We start from the raw sequence: 15,357 nt of genomic DNA on the forward strand, positions 1-15,357 counted from the left end.
AGCGGGAAAATGATGCAATTAGCTAAAACAGAATGGAATAAATGAAATGCGTTCGTTCTTTTTTAAAATTGAAAAAATGTGACAAAAAATTATTTTGTTGCAAATTCTTTATTTGATGAAAGTTATTCACTAAATGTACAAGATCATTTTAAATCCATTTTGACTCTACTTGAAAAAGAGCTTTTTTATTTTTTACAATGTATTTTTTTATTATTTTTTTTTTTGCTCTTCTGTGTATCAGCGTATTGATTTGGTCCTTTGACCAAGACATTGTAATCATTAACTGAAATTCAAAGGGCATGCTATATGTACACTGAATCAACAACAAAAAGTAAGAAAATAATAAAAATAACAGCACTATCAAACCTTCAGGCACATGTTTTGTATCAAACCGGTGTTATCAGTGTCTTGACAGCCAAAAACTTGTAGAAAAATAGAACGTGTTCTAACTTTCTTGCAAGAAATTATCTTCTTGGATGTCACATAATTTCTCTTTAAAACTCATTCAAGTAGGGTGTCTACACTATCCAATACAAGAGAATATGATACTTGCATTCAAGACTTGGATAGGTGTAGACGGGCTCTAAGTGTAAAAATACCACTCATCTTTTGTCAATGGCCAAAGATTTCTTACTACATGTACTTGTATATTATGAAAAGTATTGAAAGGATTAAGTTATTTATTTTGCATTGTTTGATTCGGCAACATTTCGAAATGGCCCATAACTTTTTTTATTGGGAAAGGATACTATTTTCCTTATACACCGATAGAGTCATTCAAATTTCAGACTTTATGAATCGAGGTTTTGCCAAGACTTTACTGACAGAGGTGCGAGAGTATAATAATGACCTGAAGAAAGGTGTCAAGCTTGAAATATTGCTGCGCACAACCGATCAGGGATGGGTCAGTTAAGGTGTAGGGAGCCATCACATTGGACGGACGGACTGTCCTCATTGTGCTATATAGAGGTATATAAAATGTCAGTGATTTATCGGATAAATATTTTGCATCCAGGTTAGGCTGTATGCCGAGGGCAGTGGGAGATCAGTAAATTATAATGGACAATAATGCGACTTCCCACATGGTCCTACATGGTCAGGAGTATCTGCAGAGGGGTGTAACTGAGCGTCATGACCGGCCAGCTCGAAAACTTGACCTAAATCCAATATAGCATGGAAGAATGGGTGCATCCCTGCTAGGACTGTTTGAATTTGTAAACATGATCGACACATGAACACAAAAGGTTATGGAACCTTGGAATATGAGTTTTTTTTTATTCTTTAACATGTAAGAAAATGCAACAGTAAAGATGTTTAGTTTTTCATAACATTAAAAGTCATTTGTACGTTGATAAACCAATGCGGAACATATTCACAAAACATCATTTGGTATTCAGAAAAAGATGTAAAATATTTATATTTTTATTGTTCTATTTATTTTACGTGTAAGATAGAAAGAAGGTTTCGCTATATTTAATGTGTATTACTTGATTTGTATTTCATTCTATTTTACATTTACCTAAATATATCATATGGAGTTCCTACTTAAATTGAAATATGTAATAGAAAATTAAAACCTAAATTCTATTAATAAACAAATATTTCAATATTTTTGATTTTACTTTGAATTGTTTAATTACGGTTTTCGTATCATATCTAATAAGTTACATCATCGTATAGAATGACACAAAGTACAGTCTCAGTAATCCGTTTATGTGCGTTTCTATTCCTGGCACTTAATTGTCATCATACATCAAAGCCGGAATATTTGATCTCTCAATAAAATGCATTTCGACCTTCCTGTCGACAATAATTATTATCTTTCATAAATTATTCAAATTCTCGTTAATCTTGTGAAATTTATTGCCCGTGTTATTTGTTTTGATATCTCTCTGTAATTGCCCTTGATAACGCACGAGCGTGTTTTGATTTTATGATGAACATAAATCCTTTTGATACCCTTGCGTGCTTTTCAAATGCTATTGTCAATAAGTCTATTTCGTTTAGCAATTGGTCACTTATGAACATATTGTTTTGAAAATATAAACAAAATGCTTGTTATTATTTCACTTACGAACCTTAGACACTCAGACAAAGAGGCAAAGAAAGTATCAAATAAACGCAAATGTAATTGACAAGAATACATACTACTGTAACAGATAATTTTCTTGAAAACTTATCTCTCTTTTGTCTACCTCGTTTCTGATTACGGAAACAAACTATAATAAAAGTCATGCATTCTGACAAACTTGATCTAGTTCTGTTTTTTGTCCATAGTATGTTCTTCTTACCTAAATTTAATCAAACACCGTTTTATTGATCATAAATGTCAGTTGAGTTCTAATTAATGTCATACTTTTGCGATTATTGTTTGTTGCTTTACAATCAGTAAACCTTAAAGATATGTATAAACATCAGTAACTATATATTCTGCTGGAATGTTTCATTATCTGGACAAAGTTATATATAAAACGGTGACATATTCTTTGAGCAAACCATTTAAGTGTCTTGAATAATAATCGTATTTGTTTTTTATACTACGGTAATATAATGAAATATACAGTTTTCCGTTGTTTTTTGTTCTTCTACAAGTATATACTGCAAGTATATGTCTTAAAAAGACATTCGAAGTATAAATATGTTTAAAGGATCAGTTTCGTTGAAAACACACAACATATAATATTATATGTTGTTCAGTAATAAATATCACAGATCTATACACGTAGTTGTGTAAAAACAAACATATATGTTATGACTAGTGTATGAAAAATAAATGTGAAATACTCATAATTCTTAAAATAACAAGTATTCAATTGTTCAGATTATGAGGCGTACATTTCTGTAATTTGAAAATATGAATATGTTTCACTTCAATTTAACATATCACTTTAGATAGGGATGGAACATTATGGCCACTTACTGTATTTTCTGAATTACAAAGACAAAATTAATTTGTTAATTTTAAACGTTAACTAGACAAATCAGCTAAGTGCGACTGCAAAAGTATTAACAATAAAGTATAAACTTGCTTAAATTGGTTTTCCTTTTTTAATCGGCACGGATAGGCGTAAACAAATTTTCTTTCAGTAAAATAAATAGAGGATATTGAATGAGTGTAAGCTCAATACTGAATTTATTGCACGAGTTGAATAAAAGTATATTATGCGAGCATCTGGCGAGCATATTATTATATTATTCAACGAGTGCAATAAATTCAGTAATGAACTTACACGAATTTAATATTCTATTTATCACATACACAAAATAAAGACCGTTTTGAGTGAAATAAGAGTCATTTTTCATTGACGCGCCTATAATATAACGCTAACATTTAGCGCTCCTTACACTATGTTTGTATAACGCTAATGACGTCACGTCAAAATATATGCACGGCCGTGCAATACCATTTTTACGGAGTCGCAAAATCGGCACGGGTGTGTGATAAAGCCGGATATGTAAAATTAAATGTAACAATATCAAGGAGGGATATTAAATAATATAAGTGCATATTCATTAAACAACTACAACAAATAGTTCAAAAAGTATTTTGTTTAAGATAAATGGACCCCTTTTCTGCTCCTATCATTTGTTTTATAGGTCGTAGAAACGTACGGTGTTAAATAGAAAGCCATATCGGCCCACATGTATCGTGTTTTCTTGTTCAATAAACGATATCGCATTTTGCACAAAATTAAACTTTAAATATTTAATGACAAGTTTATAATATCCGTACATTTATTAAATTTGCAGACCATCTAATACATTATTTAAATACTCGTAAATCTTGTTTGTCTTGATACCCATTATAATCAATTTCGACTTCTTTAGATGATATGGCAGTTGTTAGCGTTATCTAAAAAAAACCCATCGATTTCTAAATTAAATGAAAGTTTCATCCGGACATTTTCTAGATTACCCTTAAAATAGTAACGTTTAGACCTTACATGTCATTGATTATATTAAACCTTTGATAGACGGCATGGGCTACTTCACTCCACACGCTATAACAAGTGGTTAAGTATAATTTAAAACTTTTATACAGCTGATAGAAAAAATATTTATTCCAATTTCATTTTAAAAAAATTCAGGAGATGAAATAACGTAAAATCTTTAAAGGAAACATCATAATTTAATATCTAAATATAGTTGATAGAATAATTATTTGTTCCATTATCAAAGTCAATTCCAATGGAAAAGAATAAGATGATACAGTAATTTAAAATTTTAAATATGAGATTTCATGAAAATTCTTAGCATGTGATTCAAATCTGTTTTAAAAATACGATTTCTGTGAACTTCTTCCTATGATGTTATCGATAAAAATCTGAGAAGTCTATTAGTTTATACGAATTATGTTGAGTTTGATTGTGCTGAAAGCTATAAGCTTACTGAAACAATCTGGAATCTGTTCCACGAATCAATCAGTACATGCACTAAGCGATGATTAAACAGTTTCAGTTTCTTGCTCATTGCAAATTGTAATAAATGAATGTTGTTATTAATCATCAGATACAGAGATATTTAGTTCAATATTTTTCATAAACAAATTCAATTACTGTTTTGGTACGAGAAATGATGAAACAGTAAAATATGAATTTGGAAAAAAGAAGATCATTCTGAAAAAAAAAATGGGATGATTAATTTGTCTGTGCGGCGCCATTGCAAGTTTAATGATATTTCATTACATTATATACTATGGAATGACTTAGGAATTAGATATAAATTTTAAGTGTGTTACTGTAGAAAAATGCACAGTTAGAGAACAAATGCGCAGTAATATAATACCAAAGCCGTTGCACCCAATTGATTAATTACAAAAAGAAAATGTTCAATGAGCAAAGCATTATCACACTAGAAAGAATGTTGATAAAATGTGCTGATCCTTTTTAGTAAAGACGTTCATAAAGCCATTTAGTTTACTGACGTCACATCTGATGTCATATGATGTGAAAGCATTCCTTTTAAAAGGTAACAAAAAGACAACATTTTGCCACAAAATGACTATGTTTTATTTGTCGACGGCCCAGAAATACGTGTTTCTGTAAACAGATTTAATTGAATGTGTTTTATTTCTTTTACCTAGTATTGAAAACCTTATAACATTAATATGATCAATATTTTGCGGGCGTGATAAACATCCGTTTTGGATAAAACATATGTCGTGATTATACTTTATCTATTATCAATGTTTATTAAGCACTTTTAAACAGTTTCAAAGGGATATTTTTACCTGATGCAAATAGAGTGTCTCTGAAATAGCAATACGTAATGACATATTAAATTAGTTCTTTAACAAATATAAATGTCTCTTTACATCATCAAGACATTAAGAATGTTTTGAAATAATTGATATGATTCAGTATTACATCATAGGCGAATTATTATGAAAGCGTCACTAACGATGAAATTGTTTAATTTTGAAATATTTGTTATCAGTCTACTTTCTTGTAAAAAATAATGTAAGTATATCCGTACCACGAAAAAATCGTTCTTAAAAGATCATCTTTTTACAGATATGTTTTTCTTTGATAAAGATGATGATGACTCAACATAAGGATTTGACCTTTTAAAAAATATCTGAGATGTTTCAGTAGATCAGTTGCTAAGTGATATTGCAAACATGAATGATCATTTTTGATTGTAGTCTAATTTATTTGTTTTCCTGCGGAGGAGGAATATTTATCCTAAATATTCAGTACTTTATCAAATTGTCTGTAAGAAAACGTTGTAGTACAAGTGTTATTGCTTTAAAGCATGACATGTCATCAAAGTGTTATCGATATATCACAATTCGTGCAAAGAGTACAATAAGAATTATCGACAAATAATATGTAGTCATTTTATGTTTCCATAAATGTTAATTTTACGGTTAACAGAAATACATCGCATGACTTAACATCATATAATTGTCAAATTAATAAGCCCTTAATTGATTTATTTAAACAAATATACTGGCAAGACACCCAATAAATACTATTAAAAGGCATGCTAAGTGAACAAATATTATTCATGCTGTTGTGTAATAACATATTGAAATATCATGTATATAGACTCGTTTTATCTTTCACATGAAAATATATCCACCGAATGACATTGCTACCAATAAATAAGATGTAACGTCTTCCAATGATTGAATTGCTGAAGCCAAGCAACAAAAACAACAAATAACTTTGTCTGTGTCTTTGATTTTCTTGCATTAACTGTCAAAAACTAGCCAACATGTCTGATAGATATCATTTGTTATTTGTAAAGACATACAATCTCTTTTTTATGTTTGATCTCAAATGATATCAAATTGTTGTTGTTGTTTTTTTTCCATCTTAACATGATTGTACAAAAACAACATTTAGAAGTAATTCATAAATTAAACTACTTAAAAGGAAATTCTTGTAAAATAAAACTAAGGGAAGTGACAAATTAATCATAGTTTTATGTTTCTTATGTGTTTATTCAGGAATATAAAGTTTTAAATCACTTCTATTTTAGGTGATCATTTAGTTGGATAATATTGAATTGTTTTGTTATAGAATACTTGACATTTCAAAATGTTTATACATTAATATATGTAAAAGATATAAATAAATAAAGCTAACAGAAAAATAAAGACATGTTTGCAGTCAAATAAAATTGAGTGCAATTTTATGTTCTATTCCATTCGTACCTTGACTTGAAATAATGGTATAAAATGTAAAAATATGTGCGGTTTTAAAGCTTTTTAATAACGAGTCATTATTTAACTTAATTTCTGTGTACACATCAGTGAGTGACTAAATTGATTTCTCTTCATATTGTTAAACATTACTGCTTAAAATTTATGTCTTAAATGATATAACAAGCGTGTGTCTAAATCTGCTAGACTAGTATTGCTTTTGAAAAGAAAGGTATTTCTTTTTTTTCAACATGCTACTCTGTTAATTTTATAATGATCTTGAATGAAATAATATAGTAAATTGTCTAATCAATGACACCGTAAAACCAAAGCAACCAAACAAATATGTGTCACACTTTTGTTGACATTGTGTAAGAAAACTTGAAAACATCTTTGATGCTCCTAACAATATATGAAGCGTTATGTAATTAAGGACGATACAAATAGTAAACCGAAATAAAGTTCGGAAGAACATTGTAGTTCTGCCACAAATCACTTTTCACCTTACTAATAGCTTCATTATTATCTTCTGCATTGTCAGTAGTTTAAAAAAGTTTATATTAATCCTTATTTTATATAATCAGGGAAATGATCCAAGCGTTTCTTACTTTATTATGAAATGTATAAAAAGTATTCACTTATTCATTGTGCATAGTATGATTCAGCCATATTTCGAGATTGTCCATACCTTGTTTTTGATGGGGAGGAGACACATTATTGTCATTATACACCGATATTACACATTTATGGTCGTTCAAATGTCAGACTGTTTTTACATTGTTCACTTTGACAGCATTTGAGTGCAACAAAGATGCGGGGGACACTAGGGATAGTAAAGTAAGGGGCACACACCAATAGGTTGATGTACACTATACTATAAACACCAGGGCCTGAGCAAGGTACAAGCAGTGTGGTTGACCTGCCAGGAGTTATGCCGGGTAGTCAAACGTCAAAAACAGCAGCTCTAGACCGTTTTTTTTTATTTTCATGGGCTGTGAAGAACAGTTTTAAACATCAACGCATCTTTGTTATGACCTTGTCAATGTTTCCGTGGTCAGTGTTTGTACTCAGATGCATAGATGATTGCAAAAGTGTAACCTAGGAGAAAAAAGACAGTATATTAATTGTCAAAGTCAGGTCTGTATGGAATGGGCAAAGGATTATGTTAGTTGGTCCAGAAAAACTGGAGATTGGTGAATCAAATTTTTGACAAGACTTTACCGACAGAAATACGAGAGTATGGTAGTGGCTGGAAAAAAAAATTCAGTTATGGTGGGTGTAGACATCAGAAGGACGGATGAACTGACCTCGTTGTGCTTAATAGAGGTGCAATGACTGATTAGCGGTACACGTATTAGATATTCGATATTCAGATAAAGTTATATGCCGGGGCAAAGGGCGATCATCATATTCTAATGCACGATACTTGCCAGATGGATCAATTGACCTACATCCAATCGAGCACAATCATGTGGAATGAGCTACAGGTACAGGTATCAATTTTTCATGTGTAACCTAGAAGCATCAAGAAGTTGAGGCCATTTTGGTGGAAAGAATGGAAACCTTATATTAAGCATAAGAAGGCGTAACCAAGCAACTTTCTATAGCATAGGCCATACATATGCTACTTAGTCTACACTTGTAGACATGAATGAGGTTATGGAAATTTAGAAAACAAGATGCGTGTCCTAAAATCTTTGATAAAGGAACCCTTTGTCTTCTTTGACACGTAACAAAATGCATACACAATAAACATGCTATTTTTTTATAAAAACAAATTGGTTAAACATGAAATTGACATTAAAAGTCATTTGTACGACGATAATCATCATAGCAGAAAATATTACCAATTAAAACATTTGGTATTTATCACAATTTTGGAAGTATATGTATTCATAATTTTATTGTAATAAATATTTTTACGTCTGCGATAGACAGAAGGCTTCAGTAGATTAATATGTATGCCTGTTTTTTTTTATCTTAGTTATTTAAATTACCTTATTAAAAACAACTGGAGTTCCTATTTAAATTGCAATATTTAATGGTAAATCTAAGGTTTTATATTCTATTAATAAACAAATACTTAAATTATATATTTTTTCTAGATTCATGCTTTATTTCAGTTTGATATCTATTTTTTGTTTACAATGCGTTAAGTTGCTCCTTCGTTAAAATGGAAAAAAATACAGCCTCAATGCACTATTTCCGAGCGTTTCTTTTCCTGGTATTTAATGATCCGTATAAATCAAAGCCGGAATATCTGATCGTCCAATGACATGCATTTCGACCTTTTAGTCGACAATTACCATTATCTTTTATAAATTATTCAAATTCTCGTTAATCTTGTGAAATTTATTGCCCGTGTTATTTGTTTTGATTTCTAGTCGTAATTGCCAATGATAACGCAAGAGCGTGTATTGATTCTATGATGAACGTAAATCCTTATGATACACTTGGCATGCGTGCTTTTCCACATGTTATTGTCAAGAAGTATATTTCTTTTAGCAAATGGTTACTAAGGTACATATTGTTTTGACAATATTAACAAAAACGCTTGTTCTTATTTCACTTACGTTCTTTAGACACTCAGACAAAAAATCAAAGCAAGTATCAAATAAACGCAAATGAAATTGATAAGAATAAATACTACTGTAACAGATAATTTTCTTAAACTTATCTCTCCTTTGTCTACCTCGTAAACAATTAAAGTCATGCATTCTGATAAACAGGATATACTTCTGTTTTCTGTCCATGGTATTTTCTTCGTACCTAAATTTAATCAAACACCGTTTTATTGACCATTAATGTCAAATGAACACTATTTAATGTTAGACTTGTGCGATTATTGTTTATTGCTTTACAATAAAAAAAACTTAGAAATATATGTATAAACGTCAGTTACTCTATATTCTGTTGAAATGTTTCATTATCTGGACAAAGGTATATATAAAACGGTGACATATTCTTTCAGCAAACCATTTAAGCGTCTTAGAATTAATTATCGTCTTTGTTTTTGTTTTTTATGCTACAGTAATATAATGATATATATGCTAAAAATAATTTCCGTTTTTGTTCTTCCAAATGATTATTAGTATACAATATATGTCCGAAGATGAATCCGTTCTTAAAACACACATATCCTGTTCAGTAATGAATACCACAGATTTATACACGTAGTTGTACAGAAACGAACATTATTGTATGACTAGTGTATGTCAAATAAATTTGAAATACTTATAATTCTTCAAATAACTAGTGATCCCTTTTTAAGATTATTGAGACGTTAATTTATGTATTTATAGAATATATTTTTTTCTTTTCAATTTAGCATATAACTTATAGATAGACATGGGAAATTACGACCATTAACTGTATTTCTGAATTACAAAGACAAAATTAATGTAAACGAGACAAATCAGCTAAATGCATCTGCAAAAGTATTAACAATTAAGTACAAACTTGCTGGTATTTCTAATAATTTTCAATAATATTTAACCAAAAATTCGATATTAAGAAACCTGTCTGTTTTGAACAGTTTAAAAGTTCAATAATCCATGTAAATGTTTCATTTTGGCATCGATAAATATACATATTTAAGGAATATCAGCAATAGGACATAAATCAACATTTTATTGAAAGAATGAACACAAACATAGGTGAAACTTGAGAAGAAAAAGCGATTCAAAAAGTTCGTGGAATTTTTTTATAATTTCTTTATTTGACGTCCGATCTTTACGAAACTTCAGATGCTTATATATAAATACATTTATTTATTTATCATATATGATGAACTAAAATCTAAACAGAAAGAAACGCGTAAATGTTTATTCGAATGAATTGGCGTAAACAAGTTTTCTGTTAGAAAATAAAGCCTAATATGTAAAATTAAATGGCAGGTGATAAAAACAAGATAAATGTAAATTCATTAGACAAATACAACAAATAGTTAAAAAATGTATTTGGTTTAAGATAAATTGATCCCATTTCTGTTTTTATAATTTGTTTTGTTGGTCGTAAAAAGGACGGTGTTAATTAGAAAGCCATATCGCTCACTTGTATCGTGTTTCTTTTTCAATAAACGATATCTCATTGCACAAAATTAAACTATAAATATTTAATGACAAGTTTATCGGTACCTTGTTTAATTTTGCAGACCACCTAATAAATTATTTAAATTCTCGTAAATCTTGATTGTTTTCATACCTCCTATAATCAATTTCGACTTCTTAAAAATAAATGGCAGTTGTTAGCGTAATCTCCAAAAAGAACATCTTCTAACATCGCTGTCATTTTCCTGTCTGCCCCAAAAATAGTAAATATTAGATTTTAAATGTCATCTAAAAGTTCAAGACTCGGTAAAATTAAATTTTAATAGACGTCCATATGATATACCAAGTTGTTAAGTATTATTAAATACTTTCAATAAACATGTATTCCAATTTGTAAAGCCAGTTTCAATTGATAAAACTCTGAAAATGAAATTATTCAATATTTTCAAAATATCTTTGACATGATTTAACTCTGCACCTCAACTTTAATTGACATTACATCTGTGAATTTCTTTCTGAGATGTTATCTCAGAAAATCTCATTTCATGACACCGAATATTCACAAAATCAAGCTGCCACATTTTAGCTTATTTACATCTGTTCAGCTTACTCGTATATATATATAGTCGTTACATCATGAGTGTAGAAATAAGGATAAAAAGCTTTATCACAGAAAGCGTTATCAAAGTGTTATCTGAACACTGATTTTCGTGGGTTTTGTTTTATTTTCTAATTTGTTGCCTGTGATACTTCACATCGAGATATAAGTCGAGGGGCATCTTTTTAATGGAACTTTACCATGACAAAACATGTCGTGTACATTCTGATACAAATGCATAGATTAAAACTATTTGATATTTAGAAACAACAATGACGTTTTGTCATGTCACAAAACAATGTTTCGTTTCTTTATGATTTTTCCTCTCCTTTTGTAATATGTTAAAACATGCAAACATTGTACCACAACGCATGATACATCTGGCGTGGGTCCGATCCCCGGTAGATGCTTTGGTAATTTAGGAAGGTAGTCTTGTACAGGTGTAACTCTTCAGGAACGACGGTAAGGAAACTACCCGCCTATATGACTGAAATACTGTTGGGAAAAGGCGTAAAATGAAACAAACAAACAAACAAACAAACATTTGATCGCAATATAACAATGATTCCAATAAAAACATATGTTGTTACATTTCATTTTATAATATTGAAACAAAAACAGCTTTAAATTTATACTGTGATTTACTCTCTTTTAACAATTCCAGTATCTACAATTGTTTACGAACAACATAGGGGCTAACAGGAACCACCAAACAACTAACATTGTCATAAAGTAACATACAATATTTCAATATCACATTTTATATTAAAAATGACTAGACTGCATTCTGAGTACCTGCACATATATTTACTTAAAATTACTTATCAGCTTGAACATAGTAAGCATAAAATTGATAATTTGCACAAATGATTTACAAATTTTCTAGCATAAAAGTTTAAATAATCATACACATTATCTGCCTTTTCGTAATATTCATGTACGTATATACACTTAATAACAAGAACTGGACGTAGTTTTCGGCATAAATTCAGTAAAACAAATAATTATATAACATACAACATAAATATAACAAACTTAACGTAAATTGCATGTGATCAAATCAAAATAATGCCTTACATTAATACATTTTAACACTATATAACATCGCTATACGATATATCGTCAATTTATCTTTCAACAACAACCTATATATTTCTCAAATATTGACATATATGTATTTATAATATGTCATTCACTAGTCACTCTTATTTCTAATATTTCCGTTACTGTTTGATACACCTGCGCAATGGTTCTGAAGTCTCACATCTTTGGCTAATACTCCGTTCCCATTGGAAGCTTGTCCATTTGTCAATGTTGTGCTGCGTACTTTTGCTGTAAGATTTTCAATGTCTTCGGTCGTCTTCCTGCATAACTCTTGCATTTGTAGGAGACTGCCTTCAAGAGTGTAAGCAAAATAGTCTGCTTGGGTTTCTGCGTTGGATTTAAAAGCTGTGATGCAAACAATGATATCGTAAGCATGTGGGTTGTAACAAACTCCGTACCCATCCGGTACAACTGGACCGTAACACATGAATGTATCCATTGTCGTGTTCACCTTGAAGAATATGATTACACAATCAATAAATTAATTAATTAATTAATTCTGATTTTTTATAGCGTATACCTTCAGGTTCCCAACATATATTTTTTTAAATATTTAAGCACTTAAATTAATCATTCTTGCCACTGTTTTATCTTAAACCTAATGATATCTACATAAAAACGGTGTGGTTATATCGTTGTAATTATAAAATAAAGTTTATGTATATCACTAAATATTTCTAACCATATTAAGAAAAAATGCAAAAAATTCTGAAAACAAAGTGATCTCTCGGAAGCATTAATCACAACAAAATTACAAGAGAATTGCAGACTCGGTTTGATTGAGTCTGTACATGAGGGATAATGAATACGTGCAACATCCCTCACGCCCCCTAGCACCGGCTTGAGCGGTACTCAATTCTCAAAACTTAATGGTGCTGGCATCAATGATCCCGAAGGACCAGAAAAATAAAACAACACTGAAGTGAAGTACGGGGCAATTTTTTTACAGCTATGAACATATAAAGCCTATGAAGACCTTAAACCGTTGTACTTTTAGCAAATATATAAAAGATTAAAATGATAATTTTAATTTTTTTGATATTGCTATACCTGACTTGTCGACAGCGTAAAATGGTTAGACTTTTTGTAGGTCTCGTCCGTAAATATATCTGGTAGCTTAGAACAATGTTCTTTTGCAATTTCCCTTAGTCCCAATAAATGACAATCCATTCCGTTTCCAAGAATTGTCTTAAATATAAAATAAACATCAAAATTACAATTGTTTTTGCATGAATTGAAACGGCATGATTCAGAGATGTCTTACATGTAGCAGTTTTATTTTCTCAAAAAAATCATTTAAGCAAACATATTTTATTACCCTCGGATAAATCAACCGTTATCGAAGTGTTTTCTGATACTACAATTCAATTGTATTGCATTTTACAATTTATTAACTCACTTGTGTCATAATCCAGGTTTGCCATGCCATTGCTTTTCTGAGTAAACCCATCTTTTCTTCTTCCTTAAAACATAACACACGGAAAAACATTTACAATCTTTTTGATAATATTTTTGTCAAAACTAATTATGATTAGATAATACTAACATTACATGTTTCCAATATTCCTAAGCATGTTAAACCGAACTCAGACTTATTAATCAAAATACTGATAATGCTGTTTAGTACATTAATTATTTTAGATTAACAAGCCAAAGTTCGCATGTGGCATTATGAATTTTACAAAAGGTGTAATCTTGTAGGTATTGTTACCGTGAATTCGTTCTTGGCTACCATTGCTTTTACCCATTCGAAAGCTGCCGGCGAATTTGCTCGAATATTGTCAACACGCCCTAATCGAAATCTTCTAGTAGATGCACTCTCATAGGTAGAAACAAGTTGCCCATGAATTCTAATGAATATACACTTATATCTTTTTATAGTTCATTAAATGTTATAAACCAAATGTCTGTGCTTATGTGTAAATATAAATGACATAAAATCATGAGAATATATTTTTTCCTTATTTATTGCTATCTAGAATGGTTATATAAAATTTATATTGAATTCATTGTAACTTTAACGACGCTCTATAATATTATAATATTATTTTTATATGTATGATGCTTGTTATAGTTTTTTTATTACAATTCAGTTATAATCTTAAGTGACATCAAATGAAATTCAATGGTGAAGATGGAAAGGGAAGATGGTGTTGAAAACTTTCATGTAAAAAGAAAAATATCATCAAATCATACTTACTTGAAATAGGTAAGCTGTAATGCTAACTGGATGAAAGAATCTGGAGACATATTGTTTGCCTTAGGAAATTCTTTCCCAAAATGATCGAAACGCAGAACATACAAATCCAAGTCACCTATTGTTCTGAAAGTTTAGAATTTGAAACTTACGAACAAATGTTAGTATGTGTATACATTATTTAGCTTAAACACCAATAAATTGAATATAAAATTAAAAATACATGTTATCTTTCAAACATTTCATAAAGTTAATGTGTCATTTTATGCAAAAACATCCAAATGTTTGCTACTTTACACATGAGTTAATACTTCGATTAATTAAAATGATTAATCATTCAATGCTAACATTTTAAAACTAATTAAAAACTTCTATATAATATGTATATCTGAGAAGAAAGCTAACTCTTACTTGTCTATGCTTGTAATAGCTGCTTGAATTTCCTGTCGAACATTTTCTGTAACTTTCCACTCAAGTTTTCTGGGTTCTGGAAGCTCACAAAGAGATTGCATTCGACGTAATTTCTTCTCGTGTACCTCTTGCCTATATATAAAAAAATAAGCAACGAAGCACATTTATAATTCAGACTTTTAATTTAAAGGCAGAGAACTAAATGCTTTCTCAACATTTGAATCAGAACATATCAATACCGAATAGCATATTCATTAATTTAAACCTTTCAGACATACCAAATTAGATAATAAAATTTAAAAAAGTCAAAACAATCCGGTTTTTCGTGCATAAAAACCTTTAATATTAG

General features: G+C 29.9%; 1 protein-coding gene across 1 annotated transcript in view; it reads right to left on the reverse strand.

Annotated features, from left to right (window-relative positions):
• Nucleotides 1-11,875: 11,875 nt before the first annotated feature.
• The window catches only part of LOC132756763 (vesicular acetylcholine transporter-like), a 39,453-nt gene continuing 35,971 nt past the window's right edge, over nucleotides 11,876-15,357 (reverse strand). Inside the window, exons 11-16 of the mRNA XM_060747900.1 lie at nucleotides 15,009-15,140; nucleotides 14,601-14,723; nucleotides 14,112-14,250; nucleotides 13,800-13,862; nucleotides 13,451-13,588; nucleotides 11,876-12,851 (exon numbers count right to left, since the gene is read on the reverse strand). Coding sequence (XP_060603883.1) covers nucleotides 12,492-12,851; nucleotides 13,451-13,588; nucleotides 13,800-13,862; nucleotides 14,112-14,250; nucleotides 14,601-14,723; nucleotides 15,009-15,140 — 955 coding nt within the window. The 3' untranslated portion in view covers nucleotides 11,876-12,491. The remainder of the gene's footprint in view (nucleotides 12,852-13,450; nucleotides 13,589-13,799; nucleotides 13,863-14,111; nucleotides 14,251-14,600; nucleotides 14,724-15,008; nucleotides 15,141-15,357) is intronic.

Source organism: Ruditapes philippinarum, unplaced genomic scaffold, assembly GCF_026571515.1.
Source record: "Ruditapes philippinarum isolate M1 unplaced genomic scaffold, ASM2657151v2 ctg49_1_1_1_1, whole genome shotgun sequence".
NCBI lineage: Eukaryota > Metazoa > Mollusca > Bivalvia > Venerida > Veneridae > Ruditapes > Ruditapes philippinarum.